Raw genomic sequence first — 19,423 nt, forward strand, 5'->3', positions numbered from 1 at the left:
TTGGAGGTTTCTAATGCTTTAATCTTCTCCTTTGCCTGGGATATCACTTCTTGTTTCTTTGTATGTGTGTCATTATTTGTTGAAACCTGGACATTTTGGTGTTTTAAATGTGTTATCACTGGAATTTGGACTCTGAGGCATCTGTCCTTAGTTTGTATCCAGCCAGTGTTATGGCAGAGCTTTTCTTGAATGGCAGAAGCTAGGGAAAAAAAAGAAAGAAAGAAAGAAAAAGAGAAGAAGAAAAGGAAAACACCTTTCCCAGTCTTTGCAGAATGATCTTTGCAAATGCTCCCTCTGAGGGCTTATCCATACAATGTGTTTGGAGAACAGCTTGAGGCCAAAACATAGGAGCCTCCTTGATCCTTTCTGTGGCATGCATCTTGTCTTGGGCATATGTGGCCCTAGAATTTACATGGATACGAATGTCCCTTGTTACCTAGGAAACAGTTTCCTCACAGTCCCAGGCACTGCACTGTGTGTCCCACAGCAATGCCTTGCTGCAGTCAGTCACACAACCCGATGTTCTTGGGGTTCTGTAGGAGAGCTCTGCGAGCTGCTTCTAAATGTAGGGCACGTTCTAAGATGGCAAACCTATGACAAGTGTCTTGGTTCAGTCCCTCAGAACTCCCACTAGACAGATTGGACCAGACATACATGCTCCCAGTATGTGTACAAGGGTTACCCTGCTCCCTCCACAACCAAGAGGAGGGACTCATACTGGGATTGGGTTTGGCTCTGTGCTGAGCTGGTGAGGGGATAGGGTAGGGCCAATTAGGGTCCCTGAGATCCTATCACTTTTTTTTTTTGAAAGTTTTTTTTTTTTTTTTTAGCATGTGCAGGCTCTGAGAATTGAACCCAGGTCTCCCGCATGTTGGGTAAGAATTCTACCACTGAGCTACCCTTGCACTGCCTAAGATCCTACCACTTTTAAATTGCCCTTTTCTTGACTTGGTGCTCACCTTGGTATGGCAATCCTTTAACTGTTTTCTGGAGCATGGAGAAAGATGTTTGCCAGCTCTTGCTGGTTGTTTAAAGCTTCAGTGGGAGGAAGAGCTCTGAAGCTTCTTACTCTGGCATCTCAATTGGGGTAAGTGATGTTTTGTCACAATTGCCATATCATTGTATATGTCCATTTATGTATTTTCTAAACATTTGAGAGTAGGTTTTATATATCACGTTCCTTACACACCTAATACGTCTCTGTAGCTTCCCTAAGAACAAAGATATTCACTTATGTAATCATCTTAACAACAGTTACCAATTTCAAGAAATTTGGCATTGATAGAAAGTTTACTGTACATTCAATTTTTTTAAGTGTCGTTAGGTCTTTTTAAAATTTTTCTTTAAACATAACAAATAAACACAAGCATTCTTACTGTATGATCATTCCATTCTACATATATAATCAGTAATTCACAATATCATCACTGTCATGGTTAGGGACAGGTGTCAACTTGGCCAAGTTGTGGTACCTGTTCATCTGATTGGGCAAGCACTGGCCTGTCTGTTGCAATGAGGACATTTCATAGGATTAGGTCATTTCATAGGATTAGGTCATGATTACGTTAGCTACATCCACAGCTGATTCCATTTGTAATCAGCCAAAGGGGAGTGTCTTCTGCAATTAGTGATGCTAAATGCAATCATGGGAAGCCTTTTAAGGAGGACTCAGAGGAGACAGGTTGCATTCCTGCTTTGGCTGGTGAGCCTCTCCTGTGGAGTTCATCCAGGCCATCCATTGGAGTCATCGGCTTCGCAGCCTGCCCTGTGGATTTTGGACTCTGCGTTCCTACGGTCACGTGAGACACTTTCATAAATTTTATATTTGCAAGTGTTCCCTGTTGATTCTGTTTCTCTAGAGAACCCTAACTAATACATCTTGGTACCAGGAGTGGTTCTTAAGGAACAGAATCTTAAAAATGGGTTTTTATGAATGGTTTTCTACTCTGACTGGGCTCAGAGACACTAAGGACTCTGATTCCCATAATCAGAATGACACTCCCAATCCATGGACTGAGTTGGCAAAGGAGATAGTCAAAATATCATCATTCGATTCTCCTAATGCTTCGCTTGTACGAAGCCAGACTCTGGGGGATAATGTTTTTGACACCTTTACAGAGTTTTGTAGAAATAAGAGTTATAGAGATGTTGGTTGGTTGTTGTTAGATACACTGTCTACGTTAAAGAGTGAAAGGGATGGGCTTAAGGCTTCAAACAAGAAGCTTAAGTGCCGTCTGAAAGATGTAGAGGTTTCTATGAGTATCCTGAAGGAAAAATTTATTTCCTGTAGCCGTAGACTTGAGATCTCTGAAAATCAGACTCAGAATCTTATTGTTAGAGTAGCAACTTTACAACGTAAACTGAAATCTCAGTCTTGCATGGTGTCTGCCGTTAAAGTGAGGGCATTGATTGGAAAGGAGTGGGACCCTGAAAAATGGGATGGTGACATATGGATTGATAATGATGTTGGGGGTGAGGTTGAAACCCTAGACCATGCTGAGCCTTCTTTAGATAACCCTGTAATAGTCTGCCCTGAGGACATAGCCGCCCCACCTCCAGCCTGCCTTGAGGAATTGGCCACCCAACCTCCTCCTGAAGGGATTAGCCCTAGAGTTATTAATCCTGTTTCACCAGATGAAACTGCAAATGAAGCCCTGAAGCAAATGGCTTGGAAGATATTTCTAATTCTTTTCATGACCCACCCCCACCACCCCTCATTTCTTCTAGACCTATAACTAGACTAAAGTCCCAACAGGCCCCTAAAGGTGAGGTACAAAGTATCACACATGAGGAGGTACGTTATACTCCAAAAGAACTGTGTGAGTTTTCCAATTTATATAGACAGAAATCAGGGGAATATGTGTGGCAATGGATTTTAAGAGTGTGGGATAATGGTGGGAGGAATATAAGGCTGGATCAGGCTGAATTTATTGATATGGGCCCACTAAGCAGAGATTCTGCATTCAGTGTTATAGCTAGAGCAGTTAGAAAAGGTGTTAACAGCTTGTTTGGGTGGTTGGTTGAAACATGGATCAAAAGGTGGCCAACATTACCTGAGGTTGAAATGCCAGAACTGCCCTGGTATAATGTAGATGAGGGGATCCAGAGGCTTAGAGAGATTGGGATGTTAGAGTGGATTTATCATGCAAAGCCTGCTCTTACACCCCAGGAATGTCCAGAAGATGCACCTTTTACCAGAACAGTGAGAAATAAGTTTGTGAGACTAGCACCATCATCCCTCAAGAGCTCTGTGGTTGCACTTCTCTGTAGGTCAGATATTACTGTAGGAACTGCTGTCACTGAGCTGGAATCCTTAAACACAATGGGGATGACAGGATCCCGAGTTGGCAGAAGCCAGGTGGCAGCACTTAATCACCAAAGACAGGGTGGACGCGGGTATTATAATAGACAACAAACTCAAAGGAGGCATCAAAATTATATGACACGCAGAGATTTGTGGCATTGGCTAGTAAATCATGGGGTGCCTAGAAATACAATAGAAGGGCAGTCTACTAAATTCTTGTTGGAGCTGTATAAACAAAAGAGTTCTAGGTCAAGGGAACAGAAGTCTAACCTGAATTACAAAAACACAGAGTCACGCCCCCTTAATCAATTTCCAGACTTGAAACAGTTTACAGACCCTGAGCCCCTTGAATGAAGGGGAGGCCAGGTCCCTATGGGGAAGAAACCTGTTACACTGCCACAAATTTATACTGTTGGCCTTCCTCTAAGTCCTCCCCAAGGAGACCGACGGCCTTTTACCAGGGTAACTGTGCATTGGGGAAAAGGAAATGATCAGATATTTCGGGGATTATTAGACACTGGTTCAGAAGTGACATTAATTCCAGGGGACCCAAAACGTCACTCTGGACCACCAGTCAGAGTGGGGGCTTATGGAGGCCAGGTGATCAATGGAGTTTTAGCTCAGGTCTGTCTCACAGTGGGTCCAGTGGGCCCCCGGACCCATCCTGTAGTTATTTCCCCAGTTCCGGAATGTATAATTGGCATAGACATACTGAGCAACTGGCAGAATCCCCACGTTGGTTCTCTAACTCGTGCAGTGAGGGCTATTATGGTGGGAAAGGCCAAGTGGAAGCCACTAGAACTGCCCCTACCAAGCAAAATAGTAAATCAAAAGCAATACCGTATTCCTGGAGGGATTGCAGAGATTACTGCCACTCTTAAGGACTTGAAAGATGCAGGGGTGGTGATTCCCACCACATCCCCATTCAACTCTCCTATTTGGCCTGTGCAGAAAACAGATGGGTCTTGGAGAATGACAGTGGATTATCGTAAACTCAACCAGGTGGTAACTCCAATTGCAGCTGCTTTTCCAGATGTAGTATCATTGCTTGAGCAAATCAATACATCCCCTGGTACCTGGTATGCAGCTATTGATCTGGCAAATGCTTTTTTCTCAATAGCTATTAGTAAGGACCACCAGAAACAGTTTGCTTTCAGTTGGCAAGGTCAGCAATATACTTTCACTGTCCTACCTCAGGGGTATATCAACTCTCCAGCCCTATGTCATAATCTTGTTCGCAGAGACCTTGATCGTTTCTGCCTCCCACAAGACATCACACTGGTCCATTATATTGATGATATCATGTTGATTTGACCTAGTGAGCAAGAAGTAGCAACTACTCTAGATTTACTGGTAAGGCATTTGCGTGTCAGAGGATGGGAGATAAATCCAACAAAAATACAGGGGCCTTCCACCTCAGTAAAATTTCTAGGTGTCCAGTGGTGTGGGGCATGTCGAGATATCCCTTCTAAGGTGAAGGATAAATTGCTGCATCTGGCCCCTCCCACAACCAAAAAAGAGGCACAATGCCTAGTTGGTCTTTTTGGATTTTGGCGACAACATATTCCTCATTTGGGTGTGCTACTCCGGCCCATTTATCGAGTGACCAGAAAAGCTGCTAATTTTGAGTGGGGACCTGAACAAGAGGAGGCTCTGCGACAGGTCCAGGCTGCTGTGCAAGCTGCTCTGCCACTTGGGCCATATGATCCAGCAGATCCAATGGTGCTGAAAGTGTCAGTGGCAAATAGAGATGCTGTCTGGAGCCTTTGGCAGGCCCCAGTAGGAGGATCACAACGCAGACCCTTAGGATTTTGGAGCAAAGCCTTACCATCTGCTGCAGATAACTACTCTCCTTTTGAGAAACAGCTTTTGGCCTGCTACTGGGCCTTAGTAGAGACTGAACGCTTAACCATGGGCCACCAAGTTACCATGAGACCTGAGTTGCCTATCATGAGTTGGGTGTTGTCTGACCCACCAAGCCATAAAGTTGGGCGTGCACAGCAGCACTCTATTGTGAAGTGGAAATGGTATATACGAGATAGAGCCAGAGCAGGTCCTGAAGGCACAAGTAAGTTACATGAAGAAGTGGCACAGATGCCCATGGTTTCCACTCCTGCTGCCACATTACCTTCTCTTTCCCAGACCAGAGCTATGGCCTCTTGGGGAGTTCCTTACAGTGAATTGACTGAGGAAGAGAAAACTCGGGCCTGGTTTACAGATGGTTCAGCACGATATGCAGGTACCACCCGAAAGTGGACAGCTGCAGCATTACAACCCCTTTCTGGGGTGTCCTTGAAGGATAGCAGTGAGGGGAAATCCTCCCAGTGGGCAGAACTTCGAGCAGTGGACCTGGTTGTTCATTTTGCTTGGAAGGAAAACTGGCCAGAGGTGCGTTTGTATACTGACTCATGGGCTGTTGCTAATGGTTTGGCTGGATGGTCAGGGACTTGGAGAGACCATAATTGGAAAATTGGTGACAAAGAGGAAGATTTTACTTCTTCTGGGGAAGAAGTATGTGGATAGACCTTTCTGAGTGGGCTAAAAACATGAGGATATTTGTGTCCCATGTGAATGCACACCAGAGGGTGACTTCAGCAGAGGAAGATTTTAATAATCAAGTGGATAAGATGACCCGTTCTATGGATACCAGTCAGCCTCTTTCCCCAGCAACTCCTGTTATTGCCCAATGGGCTCATGAACAAAGTGGTCATGGTGGTAGGGATGGAGGTTATGCATGGGCTCAGCAACATGGACTTCCACTCACCAAGGCTGACCTGGCTACAGCCACTGCTGAGTGCCTAATCTGCCAGCAGCAGAGACCCACATTCAGCCCCCGATATGGCACCATTCCCCGAGGTGACCAGCCAGCTACATGGTGGCAGGTTGATTACATTGGACCACTCCCTTCATGGAAGGGGCAGTGATTTGTTCTAACAGGAATAGACACATACTCTGGATATGGATTTGCTTTCCCTGCATGCAATGCTTCTGCCAAAACTACTATCTGTGGGCTTACAGAATGCCTTATCCATCGTCATGGTATTCCCCATAGCATTGCTTCGGATCAAGGAACACACTTCACAGCAAATGAAGTGCGGGAATGGGCACATGCTCATGGAATTCTCTGGTCTTACCATGTTCCCCATCATCCAGAAGCAGCTGGATTGATAGAACGGTGGAATGGCCTTTTGAAAACTCAATTACGGTGCCAACTAGGTGGCAAAAACTTGAAAGGCTGGGGTAATGTTCTCCAGGAAGCTGTGTATGCTCTGAATCAGCGTCCGCTGTATGGTGCTGTTTCTCCCATAGCCAGGATCCATGGGTCCAGGAACCAAGGGGTGGAAATGGGTGTGGTGCCACTCACTATTACTCCTAGTGATCCACTAGGAAAATTTTTGCTTCCTGTCCCTGCTACCCTGAGTTCTGCTGGTCTACAGGTTTTAGTTCCAAAACGGGGTGTGCTTTCTCCAGGAGAAACAACAGTGATACCACTGAACTGGAAGTTAAGATTGCCACCTGGCCACTTTGGGCTACTTATGCCTCTGGATCAACACACCAAGAAGGGGATTACATTATTGTCTGGGGTAATTGACCCTGACTATCAGAAGGAAGTAGGACTGCAACTACATAATGGAGGTAAAGAAGAGTTTTCTTGGAATATAGGAGATCCCCTGGGGCGTCTATTAGTACTACCATGCCCTGTGATTAAAATCAATGGAAAACTGCAACAACCCAATCCAGGCAGGACTACTAATGGCTCTGAAACTTCAGGAATGAAGGTTTGGGTCACCCCACCAGGCAAAGAACCACGGCCAGCTGAAGTGCTTGCTGAGGGGAAAGGGAACATGGAATGGGTAGTGGAAGAAGGTAGTGATAAATATGAACTTCGACCACGTGATCAGTTACAGAAACGAGGACTGTAATGCTGTTTTGTTTGTGTTATACTATTTAAGTTGTAAGATATCAAGTTTAAGAACGAATGTTGCCCAAGGATTTGCACCCTATTCTGGAGAGATTTAATGTGTTTCCAGTTATATGCAGGACAGTTGAGTATTGTCAGGTAAAAGAAAAAATGTGTGCTTATTTGTTTTCATTTGGAAATTAAGTATGGTCTAAGGTGATATATATATATAGGTGCCAAGTTGACAAGGGGTGGACTGTCATGGTTAGGGACAGGTGTCAACTTGGCCAAGTTGTGGTACCTGTTCATCTGATTGGGCAAGCGCTGGCCTGTCTGTTGCAATGAGGACATTTCATAGGATTAGGTCATTTCATAGGATTAGGTCATGATCACGTTAGCTACATCCACAGCTGATTCCATTTGTAATCAGTCAAAGGGGAGTGTCTTCTGCAATTAGTGATGCTAAATGCAATCATGGGAAGCCTTTTAAGGAGGACTCAGAGAAGACAGGTTGCATTCTTGCTTTGGCTGGTGAGCCTCTCCTGTGGAGTTCATCCAGGCCATCCATTGGAGTCATCGGCTTCGCAGCCTGCCCTGTGGATTTTGGACTCTGCGTTCCTACGGTCACGTGAGACACTTTCATAAATTTTATATTTGCAAGTGTTCCCTGTTGATTCTGTTTCTCTAGAGAACCCTAACTAATACAATCACATAGTTGTATATTCATCATCATGATTATTCCTTAGAACATTTGTATCAATTCAAAAAAAGAAATAAAAAGAAAATGGAAAAAAATGTGTACATACCATACCCCTTACCCCTCCCTTTCATTGATCACTAGCATTCAATCTACTAAAATTATTTTAACATTTGTTCCCCCTATTATTTAATTTTAATCCATATGTTTTACTCATCTGTCGAAAAGGTACATATGCCCCAATATTGTCCTTTTGGGCATTTTCTCCTCCATTATTAGATCCCATTCAGGATCATGTGTTGCATTTAATTGTCTTTGTCTCTTTAGTCACTCGTTTTATTTTATTTTTTTAATACAGTTTTATTGAAATATATCTTCACATACTATATAATCATATAAAGTGTACAATGGTTCACAATATCATCATATAGTTGTGCATTCATCATCACAATTGATTTTTGAACATTTTCATTACTCAAAATTATAAAAAATAAAAATTAATATAAGAGTAACAAAGAACATCCTAAACATTCTGTACACCCAATCACACCTATTATTCAATTATTCATTTTTTCTTTTCTTTCTTGCTCAACTTTCTATACACTGTAAAAAGGATCGTCTGTCATAAGGTCTTCATAATCACACAGTCATGCAGTTTTTGGTTTCCACTCATCATTATAAACTTTGGTAATTTCTCTGTAATTTAAATTTAGGATATGTATATTTTCTTGGTACATGACTGAAATAAAAGAACCTCACCTAGCAATGCTATAAGACATGAAGTTTTATAAAGTCATGAGGTGCTGGTTTGAAGTTGTCATGTACCCCATTCAAGTTGGCTTTAATCCTTTTCTAACAGTGTCTTTTGTGAGAAAATAAAAGACAAATGTTGAGAGAGAGCTTAGAGAGAAATGCCCTGGAGAGGCCAAGGACCCACAGATTTTCAGAGAGAATGCCACTGATACCAGGAGTTAAAAAGAACAAATCCCAGGACAGAAGCACCAGCAGGCACAATCCATGTACCTTCCCCCGTGACAGAGGAACATTGGATGCCAGTAAGCCTATCTTCAGAGAAGGTATCTTTCTCTAGACTCCATATTTGGATACTTTTAAGGCCTTAGACATGTAAATTTGTAAACTCAGAAATCTCCCTGTTAAAAGCCAACCCATTTCTGCTATATTGCATTTTGGCTGCTTTAGCACCCTGAAACAAAGAGGTTAACTCTTTACATGGACCAATATCTTTTAAAGGTCTACATGCTAAGAATTTGATTTGAAAATCCTACCATTCTGTGAAGTGTTAAGAAGCTTCAATAATTCATGTTTCTTTGTTTAATTTGATATGACTTTTAAAAAAAACATTTCTTTTATCCTGATTTCTAGATTAACACCAAGGTTTGAAAATGAATCCGAATTTTGTAACAGCCCATAAATTTAATCAGGTAGGATGCTAAAATTTCCTATAAAAATTCTTCAACGTCACCTGCAGTTGTAGTTTTATTTTTCGTTCTGTTTAATGTATATATAAGAAAGTATGCTTTCTCCATTTTCCAAGTATTTGATTATTTTTCATTTAATGCTTTTTAGATATATTATTTTGCATTTAAATAACATGCATTCCTTTAATGTATATTAAGGTTTTCTTTCTAGAATTATTTTTTACCATTTTCTTCGATTATTTTTGTAAGGGTAAGGTAAAGTTCAACCTCTGTTTTAGAAGTAAAATGCTAACTTCTCACTAGTTTATCACCGTTCAATAATTTATTCAAATATTAAAATGTGCATTCTTTTCATGTACATTTTGAATTCATATGAAAATTCAACTTTTCCTATGTCCTGTCCATAAAATCACTATATTATGACTTACTTTTGCTCAAAAATCAAAGTTGTCTAAAATTTATATTTGTCACAATTCCTTCATTGTTTGCAATTAGTGATGTCTTTAGTAGCCATTTCTTTTTTTATTAATATATATTTTTACTAATCTCTCATCTTTTGTATGCACTGTGCTTGTCTGTTATTAATGCATTATTTGTTTTTATTTAAAAGCATGAAGTAAAATGGCAAAATTTTACTTTGGTTGATCTGAGTGATGATTCAACACATTTTTGTATACCCTGTAGTTGGTTATAATTCAAAAATTATTCAGAATTTCAAAAGAGGTGATGAAACCTCCCTTTCTAGCTTTTAATTTTTTTTTTTTTTACTGTTAGCACATATACAATCTAGGATATCCCATTAATCACATACAGATATCCATTTCATTGTTGTTAATTACATTCACAATGCTTTGGTACCATAATCATCAACCACTACCAAAATATTTCCCAGCTTTCAAATAAGAACCTCATATGTTTTAAGTCTTAATTTCCCATTCTCTACAGCCATCAAAACCATGGTAAACTACAGTACAGATTCTGAATATGAGTTTTCTTATGTTAAATATTTTAAATCACTAAGATTGTACAATATTTGTCCTTTTGTTTTTGGCTTATTTCACTCAATGTCTTCAAGGTTCATCCAATTTCTCACATGTATCAGGACTTCATTCCTTTTTATGGCAGAACAGTATTGCATTGTGGTATTCTATAATACCACATTTTACTTACCTATCCATCAGTTGGTTCCAAGCTGTTACGCACCCCCAAGAGAAGGCCACGTTCTTTTAATCCATTCCTGTGGGTGTAGCCCTATTGTGGGTGGGATTTTGACTAGATTATTTCAATTGAGGTGTGATGCACTCAATTCAAGGTGGGTCTTAATCCTTTACTGGAGTCCTTTATGGGGATAAAAGAGAAGGAAAAAAAAACATTTGGAGAGAGTTTACAGAGGGAGCATGTCCCCAGAGATGCCGAGCAGAACAACAGATGCTCAGAGAGAAACCCACTGGATTCAGAAGCAGAAAGCTGTAAAGCCCAGGAGTGAAGGACCAGCAGATGTCGGCCACATGCCTTCCCATGTGACAGAGGTGTCCCAGATGCTGGCCTTTCTTCAGAGTCCAGGTATCATATTTTAATGCCTTAATTGGGGGCATTTTCATGGCCTACAACTATACTTTCAATAAATCCTCATTGTAAAGCCTAGTTTTTATATATTGCATCCTTTTATTTTTTAATTGTGGTCACATACATACAACATAAACATTCCCATTTCCACCAGTCCCAAGCATACCACTAGAAGGATTAGTCACATTCATGATGTTAAGCTACCCTCACCACCATCCATTAGCAGCAATTTCCCATCACCTGTATACCCATTAACAGAAACCCTATATCCATTATGCACTCACTCCCCGTTCCCCTTCACCCCTCGTCAGTAACCAGTACTCCAATTTCTGTCTCTACGTATTGCATATTCTAGCTATTTAATATAAGTATAATCATACAATATCTGTCTCTTTGTGCTTGACTTATTTCACTCATCATAATGTCTTCAGGGTTCATCCATGCAATCACATGTATTGGAACCTCATTTCTTTTTTAGGGCTGAATAATATTCCATTGTATGGATATACCACATTTTGTCTGTCCATCCATCCATCGGCTAGTGGACATTTGGGTAGCTTCTACCTCTTGGCTATTGTGAACAATGTGGCTGTGAATATTGGTTTACAAATACGTCTGAGTCTCTGTTTTCAATTATTTTGTGCTAGAAATGGGATTGCCAGGTCATACAGTAATTCTGTTTAACTTTTGAGGAACCACTAAGCAGTTTTTTCACAGGGTCTGCACCATTTTCCATTCCCACCAACGATGTACTGAGGTTCCTATTTTTCTGCATCCTTGTCAGCACTTGCTGCTTTCCGTTTTGTTAATACTAGCCATTCTAGTGGGTGAAGTTGCGTCTCATTGTGGTTTTGATTTGCATTTAGCCTGAGAACATTTTAAGGGCAGGAACCTGACTCCTTCAGCTCTCGTAGGCCCTTGCACAAAGTAGGGGCTCCATAACTTCAAATTACTTCATTTGTTCCCCACCATAACCCTGTGAAGCAGGCAAGGCAAAGGTGCTCCCAGGTGAAGAATCAAACCCAGAGAGGTTAAGTGTCTCCGGGAGTCTGAACAAGAACTCCGTGGGTTCTCGTGAGTTCACGTCCGACCGTGACTTTCCCTTCTTCCCGTGCGTTGGGGGGGAGCATGGGGGCTGGTGCAAAGGCCTGAGGCGCGGCCTGCAGGGAGCGTGCACGAATGCCAGGGTAAAGGATGGAGAGGAGGCTGCGAGGGGACTGAAGGTGGGAAGGAGAACAGGATATTTTCGCATTTTTGACATTAAGACACACACGCGCGCGCGCGACTCCCGGGGCCCGGCCGGCAGCAGCATCTGCTTTGGTCTGGAATTGGCAGCGAAAGGCGAGGAGCTTCTCCCATAGGGAGGAAAGGGAGGGTGCGGGCTCTGTCGGGGCCGGGCTGGCGGGCGGGGCCCTGGGGAGGGAGCCGGCGAGACCCCGCAGGAGCCCCGCCCCCAAGGGGCGCGGCCACCCGAGGAGGCGGGCGGACGGCCTTGGCTCATTCATTGTCTTGACAAGAGCATCCTCAGCGGGCGAGTCTCCAGGGCCGCCAGCTCCGTCCTCCTTCTCCTCCTCCACCTTCTCCTCCTTCTCCTCCTCTTCCTCCTCCTCCTGCTCCTCTTTCTCCTCCATTTGGGGGGTCGCTGTCATCTCTCAGCGGCAGGTAAGGCTGAGGCCCCTGGGCGGAGCCGAGTGGGGTGCGGGGGAGCTGGCCCGGGAGACCCGGCATCCTGCCTTGGGCCACCTGTGGGGCCCGCCGGCCTGGCTGAGCCGGGCGCTGAGATGAGCAGAGGGAGCCCGGCCCTCGTGCCAGCCGTGAGGGGACCGTCCCTGAACAGGGTGGGGTGCGAACACGTGACTGTCCATCTGTCTGTCCGAGGGTGCGTTGAAAAACTGAGAGTGAAGGCCCGGCACAGCCAAGATGGAGATGGGGAAGCTGGGAGGGGCGTCAGTATTAGCCAGAGGGGTGCGGGACTCATGTCAGGCACTGACTGTCCCCAAAATGGGAGTCTTGGGGTGGGCAGGGTGGGGTGAGCACAGCAGCTGCCCTGAGCTTGGAGACAGGAAGGGGTTGAGAGCAAAACAAGAAAAGATCAAGTTCCCCATTCTGTGGTTTCCGGGCCTGGTACCTGCGGTGGGGGAGGAGGCGGGGTGGGGTGATGGCTTCCTGTCCCCCAGCCTCTTGATTTGGGGCTCCCCTATCCCTAAGACCCAGGCCTCTCACCTGGGACTGGCTCCCACCCCCACACTGCTCCTTTCACAGGGCTCCTCACTCCGCTTTCTAGGCAGGCAGACCTGGGGCCCTCTCAGGGGTCACAGGGTGGGCAAGCAGGCAGGAGCCCCCAGTGGGACAAGGACAGGCCTGAAGTTACAGCTGGGGTTGTGGGGCAGAGTCTCTGGGGAGGCCCCTTTGCTGGGAAGGAAAGTTGGGCACCAGGATGGGCCTCTGGAGCTTGGGAGAGCTAGAAGCACTCCCCTTGGCTTCTCTTGCTCTCCACCCAGCCCCAGTTGGGGAAAGCCATCCTAGCTGGACCTGAGATGTCAGCTGCTCCCTCCTGTGTAGAGAGCTCTGATGGGCTGGATATGGCACTTCAGAGCACCTGCTTTTCCCGAGCGGAGGCGAGAGGCAGAGTGTGGGGGAGGAGGCGATACTGGGACAGCAGCCATCCGCCTGGTTTTGGTGCCCAGAGACCTCCTGGGGAAGCCATCCTGCCTCATTCCCTCCTGGGCAGGCCCTCGTGCCTCTTCCTCCTGCATGTCCAGCCCTGTGCCAGGAGGCGAGGGAGGGCCAGCGTCTGCCTACAGGGAGCTCCCCGCGTGGGCTCGAGGGATGTGAGGGCTGCTCACTGGAACAGTGTGAGAACCCGGCCTCCACACTGCCTGGGCTGACAGCCCCCGAATCTGAATGAGAAAGAAAGGGCTCTGCATCCATCCACCCATCAGTCAACAGTGTGCGCTAGTGCCTTAGTGCCTTAGTGCCTACCCCCTCCAGGCTCTGCAGCGCAGGCTGAGGGCACAGAAACGGGGGTGGGTGGGTTAGAGTGGCCTGGAGTGGACAGAGCTGGTGGGCCTTCCGGGCTAGACAGGAGTGAGCAGGGGTTGAGGAGGGTGAGCAGTGGGGGAGTGGGATGTCTGTTAGGGAGGAGAGTTAGGGGCCCGGAGCCCTGGGAGATGATGCTGGGGAAGTGAGCCGAGGCCTTCAGGGCCAGACTGAGGGGTGTCGTGGGGAGGTGGGGCCGTTGTGATGTCAGAGTTGGCCTAAAGGGATAAAAGGCCCCAATCCGTATGTCCCCAGGATGAGCCGGCAGGTGGTCCGCTCCAGCAAGTTCCGCCATGTGTTTGGACAGCCAGCCAAGGCCGACCAGTGTTATGAAGACGTGCGCGTCTCACAGACCACCTGGGACAGCGGCTTCTGCGCCGTCAACCCCAAGTTCGTGGCCCTGATCTGTGAGGCCAGTGGGGGAGGTGCCTTCCTGGTCCTGCCCCTAGGCAAGGTGAGGCCTGGAGCCCTGGGTGCAGTAGCTCCTTCCCCCAAGGGGGCCTCCGGCCAGCAGTGGCCCCCTGGATTCCTAAGTGGGTGGTTGCCACCAAGCTTCTCGGGACCTCAGTCTTGTCATCAAAATGGGGCTGGGCCAGGTGAGCCTGAAGTTTCCTCCTGCTCTTCCATGTGGTGGTTAAATGGAAACTGAGGCTCAGAATGGGGAGATGACATGAAAAGGGTCACATAGTGAGTCCGGGCGAACGCAGGACCGTGCCTACCAAGCCTCAGTCTGGAGAACACAGAGAGGGCAGGCTTCTTGGGAGCTGGGAGGGACCCTACCTGAAAGACCAGGCTGAGCCCTTGAGGACAAGCAAGCGCTGGCCCCAGTTCACAGGCAGGGATGAGGCAAGAGGCCTTCTCCCCTCCCCCAGGCCTGCCCTCCCCCTGGTCCTGCTCTCCCACCCCCACCCCCACCCATTGCAGTCTGCTGACCCCCTCCTCCAACACACTCTTGTGTTCTTTAGGGGGTGAGACAGGAAGGGGAGATGGGCTCTAGGTTGTTACCTTAAAAGGGCCGAAAGAGGCCAAGAGAAGAGGAAGTGGTTGTCGGGGTGGGAGCTGGGCCGGCACCCCGCACTGCCCTCCACACAGGAAGCCCTGCTGCGGCAGTTGTCCCCGGAAGAGGCTATTTCCAAACCTCTGCTCCTGCCTGGGGGCCAGTTATGACAAAGTTCCCTGGTCTTTCTCCTTTTGGAAGGCCCCTTCCCTGAACCCAGCCATTCACACCCACTTTCCTGGAAAGCCCTGATTCAACCAGCCCCCACCCCATCCATCCCTGCTCCATTGCCTTGGCCTGTATTGCCCATGAAAGCCTCACTCTGGCAGCAGGAGACCCAAGAGCCCAACTGATGCCGACTCACAGGGCCCAGATGAGAAACTGAGGTAGAGACTGGCAGGACCAGGAACCATTGCAGCCCCATATCCCCAACTCTGCTACCTGTGGGCAGCCCTCCAGGGCAGGCCCTGATGGCTCTGGGATTGGCAAACAGAGGGGCCAACTCTCACCAGCCAGGCCCTGGTTCAGATCCAAGGGACCCCACAGCCTTCTGCTCCACACGTCTGTGGGTGGGAAGTTAAGACCGGGTTTGGAAGGCAAAAGCATCCCTCTCAAGGCCCTGCTGTGCCCTCCAGACTGGACGTGTGGACAAGAATGTGCCCACAGTCTGTGGACACACAGCCCCTGTGCTGGACATCGCCTGGTGCCCGCACAATGACAACGTTATTGCCAGTGGCTCCGAGGACTGCACAGTTATGGTAAGTGGCAATGGGGACCCAGGGGCCAGGGGGGAGGCTGTGGGCAGGGATAGGGAGGTTGGAGCCCCAAAGACTCACTAGACCCTTCTCGGCAGGTGTGGGAGATCCCTGATGGGGGCCTGACGCTGCCCCTGCGGGAGCCTGTTGTCACCTTGGAGGGCCACATGAAGCGCGTGGGCATTGTGGCCTGGCATCCTACCGCCCAGAATGTGCTGCTCAGTGCAGGTGCCATGGGGACTGGGGACTGGGGACTGGGGTCCAGGGCTGGTGGTGGGGGGCCTGACCCAGATGGGTTCTGACATGGGGGCCTTGTCCAGGCTGTGACAACATGATCCTGGTGTGGGACGTGGGCACGGGGGTGGCCATGCTGACGCTGGGCCCAGACGTGCACCCGGACACAATCTACAGCGTGGACTGGAGCCGGGACGGTGCGCTCATCTGTACCTCCTGTCGTGACAAGCGCGTGCGCATCATCGAGCCCCGCAAAGGCACTGTGGTAGCTGTGAGTTGCTAGGAACCTTCACCCCTGACCTGAGGACTTACCCACCATCCAGCAGGCCCCTGGAGGCCATCCTCTCTCGCCCCACCGGGGGTCTGGCCAGACCTACTCCCTCCCTTTTCCTTCCAGGAGAAGGACCGTCCCCACGAGGGGACCCGGCCTGTGCATGCTGTGTTTGCGTCTGATGGGAAGATCCTGACCACAGGCTTCAGCCGCATGAGCGAGCGGCAGGTGGCACTATGGGACACAGTAAGTGCCAAGCCCACACAAGCAAGAGGCCTTGTGGGAGGGAGGAGCCCTGGGCTGCAGATCCAAAGGCTGGAGGTTTACTCCCTACCTGGCCACCTCCCTGGCTGCATGGCCTGGGGCCTCACTTTACCTATTTGCGAGATGAGGATTTAGCTGGTTCATCTTCGAGGACTCTCATGGGTTGACACTGAAGTGAGGGTCACTGCCTTCTGAAGGTCACCACCCCAGTGCCTGGCATAGCCCAGCTCAGTGCTCTCTTCCTATCTCTGCAGAAGCACCTGGAGGAGCCTCTGTCTCTGCAGGAGCTGGACACAAGCAGTGGCGTCCTTCTGCCCTTCTTTGACCCTGATACCAACATTGTCTACCTCTGTGGCAAGGTGGCCCAGTCAGGCTGAGGTTGGGGGGAGGCAGGCAGGAGGGGCTTGGAGGGGACCCCAGCTGGAGGCATCTTTTGGTATTGATCGTCTTTTGCACCCACTGTCTGCAGGGTGACAGCTCTATCCGGTACTTTGAGATCACTTCCGAAGCCCCATTCCTGCATTATCTGTCCATGTTCAGCTCCAAGGAGTCCCAGCGTGGCATGGGCTACATGCCCAAACGTGGCCTGGAGGTGAACAAGTGTGAGATCGCCAGGTGACTGAGCCCCGGCCCCAGCCCGAGCATACTCTGTGGGCAGTGCTGACCTCCAGCCCCAGCCCAAGCACGCTGCAGGCACTGCTCACCTTCCTGTCTCCACAGATTCTACAAGCTGCACGAGCGGAGGTGTGAGCCCATTGCCATGACAGTGCCTAGAAAGGTGATGCTCCTACCGCCCTCCCTGGGCTCGGGGCTGGGTGCTGACTCATGGAGCTGTGGGGTGGTGTCGGGGCCCAACCACTCACTTAACCAGCCTTGGCCTTGCCTACAGTCGGACCTGTTCCAGGAGGACCTGTACCCGCCCACTGCAGGGCCTGACCCTGCCCTCACGGCTGAGGAGTGGCTAGGGGGTCGGGATGCCGGGCCACTCCTCATTTCCCTCAAAGATGGCTACGTACCCCCAAAGAGCCGGGAGCTGAGGGTCAACCGGGGCCTGGACACAGGGCGCAGGAGGGCAGCAGCGGAGACCAGTGGCAGTCCCAGCTCGGTGAGAGACGGACGGGGATTGAGGGACCCTGATGGAAAGATGCCTGCTACTGATGTGGAAGGAAGCTGTCCCAGGAGAAAGCTGATGTTTGGGGCACTCTTGGGGCTAGGGGTGGGAAATTCTGAGGTCTCAGAAAACAGGCTTCAGGTTTATAGGCCTAGACTTCCCCAGGTAGCAAATGGCTGAGGGGTGGAAGGGCCCAAGCCCTGGGGCTCTTAGGGGCAGGCTCAGCAGCTGCCCAGGGAAGGGGAGCCCAGGGAGGGGCTCGCCTAAGCAGTGCTGGGTCCCCCAGGATGCCGTATCCCGGCTGGAGGAGGAGATGAGGAAGCTCCAGGCCATGGTACAGGAGCTGCAGAAGCGCTTGGATAGGCTGGAGGAAACAGTCCAAGCCAAGTAGAAGATCCCAGGGCCTTCAGCGGGGGCCATCGGAATCACTTCCCTCCCTCCCATACTTCAGGCCACCATGACAGAAAAGGAAAAAAATAATAATAAAATGGCTTTATTTTCTGGTACCTCCCAGACTGTGATAACTGCTCACCTGATTGCTGACGCTGCTGAACGGACCTGCCCTGGAGCTTTCCCCTCCATGGTCCTGGGTGGGGAATGAGCCCATTCACAGGGATAGGGCCTTGGGGGTGGGAACCAGCCCAGGAGGACGTGGGTTGGGAGCCGGCTCTCATTTCCCCGCTCCTTCTCAGAACTGGGGGGGGCTGCGCTACTCAGGGCCCTAGTAAGGAGCCTCGATATGCCCCTTAAGTGCCCCCAAATCTGCCTCTCCTGGACAACAAAAACTGGTCACAAGCAATTGTACTGACCCTGGTGCTGGTGGGAAGATGAACCAATTAACACTTCTGTGATAGCCATCCTTCAAACCCTAAGCCCAAGAAATAAAAATAGAAAGGGAACTTGTTGTAAGGAAAATGCTTAGAACCAATGCGACAGCCCAGCCCAGGCTTACAGCTGAGGAAACGGAAGAACAAAGCAGGAGAGGGGCTTGCTGAAAGGCACGTCCTGGGGCGGGCACAAGTCCCCCGTTTAGGACACTGTTATAAAGCTGGCCCTTGAAACTCACTGTGGGCTCTGCCTGGGCCTGGCCTTTGTGGAAGAGGACCAGGCAGGCAGAGAGATGTCGGTCCTGTCAAGAGAAGGCTTCGGAGGAGATTTCTAATACCACCGTTTTAGTGGGTGACTACTCACCTGGGAGGGCACAGGCTCTTGGGATTGGTGCCCTGGTCATGACAGGCACCACAGCAGCAACCAAAGGGCCTGTCCCCAGCCCTTCCTCTTCAGCATGCCACAGAAAACTACCTGGGCAGCAGGGAGAGAACTGGATGAGGCAGATGCACAAAAGTTCCTGTGTAAGCCATGTGACTTGGGGCAAGTCACTTCTCTCTGGCCTCAAGTGCTGACCAACAGGATGGGGAGGATACCATTACAACTCTGTGAATGTTATTTGTGACCCAAATAACACCAATTGAGTTTGCAAAGGAAGAAGTCAGAAAATTTGGGGCCTGGGCCTCCTTAAAAAGGCCCTTCTTCTGAGCTTCTGGACAATGGGGTCCTTGTGAGTATAAGCAGTAACTGGGGCTCCTCCTGGCCCAGGGGAACTAAAATACTAAATTCAGGAAATGATCCTTAGGTCCAGAAACCAGAAGGCTTAATCTGATAACCTGTCATTACCATGATCCCCAGCTTTAACAGCCCATTACCCCTCTCCTCCCCCACGGCAACAAAAGAGGGAGGGAGGAGTAGAGCTAATTCAGAGGCTGAGAAACACAGAGAAATGGGGTGGGTGGGACAGCTCCAGTCTGCCCTTTCTCACTCTAACCTGGTCCCAGCTGTACCTACTGG

The 19,423-nt window shown here is 48.6% G+C and overlaps 1 protein-coding gene across 1 annotated transcript; it reads left to right on the top strand.

Moving 5' to 3' along the window:
* The first annotated feature begins 12,399 nt into the window (after positions 1 to 12,399).
* Positions 12,400 to 18,084, top strand: CORO1A (coronin 1A). The gene is made up of 11 exons (XM_077141333.1): positions 12,400 to 12,569; positions 14,202 to 14,400; positions 15,579 to 15,701; positions 15,797 to 15,926; positions 16,019 to 16,203; positions 16,330 to 16,449; positions 16,722 to 16,826; positions 16,937 to 17,082; positions 17,188 to 17,245; positions 17,357 to 17,572; positions 17,865 to 18,084. Exons 2-11 carry the CDS (start codon positions 14,203 to 14,205, stop codon positions 17,967 to 17,969), a joined length of 1,386 nt encoding a protein of 461 aa, XP_076997448.1. The 5' UTR covers positions 12,400 to 12,569; position 14,202; the 3' UTR covers positions 17,970 to 18,084.
* The last annotated feature ends 1,339 nt before the right edge of the window (positions 18,085 to 19,423 follow it).

Source organism: Tamandua tetradactyla, chromosome 23 (genome assembly GCF_023851605.1).
Source record: "Tamandua tetradactyla isolate mTamTet1 chromosome 23, mTamTet1.pri, whole genome shotgun sequence".
NCBI classification, from domain to species: Eukaryota; Metazoa; Chordata; class Mammalia; order Pilosa; family Myrmecophagidae; genus Tamandua; species Tamandua tetradactyla.

Coding starts and splice junctions, on each gene's coding strand:
- CORO1A (XM_077141333.1), top strand. CDS start 14,203: ATGAGCCGGCAGGTGGTCCGCTCCAGCAAGTTCCGCCATGTGTTTGGA. Junction 16,204..16,329: donor GCAAAGGCACTGTGGTAGCT/GTGAGTTGCTAG, acceptor TTTTCCTTCCAG/GAGAAGGACCGTCCCCACGA. Junction 17,573..17,864: donor CCAGTGGCAGTCCCAGCTCG/GTGAGAGACGGA, acceptor TGGGTCCCCCAG/GATGCCGTATCCCGGCTGGA.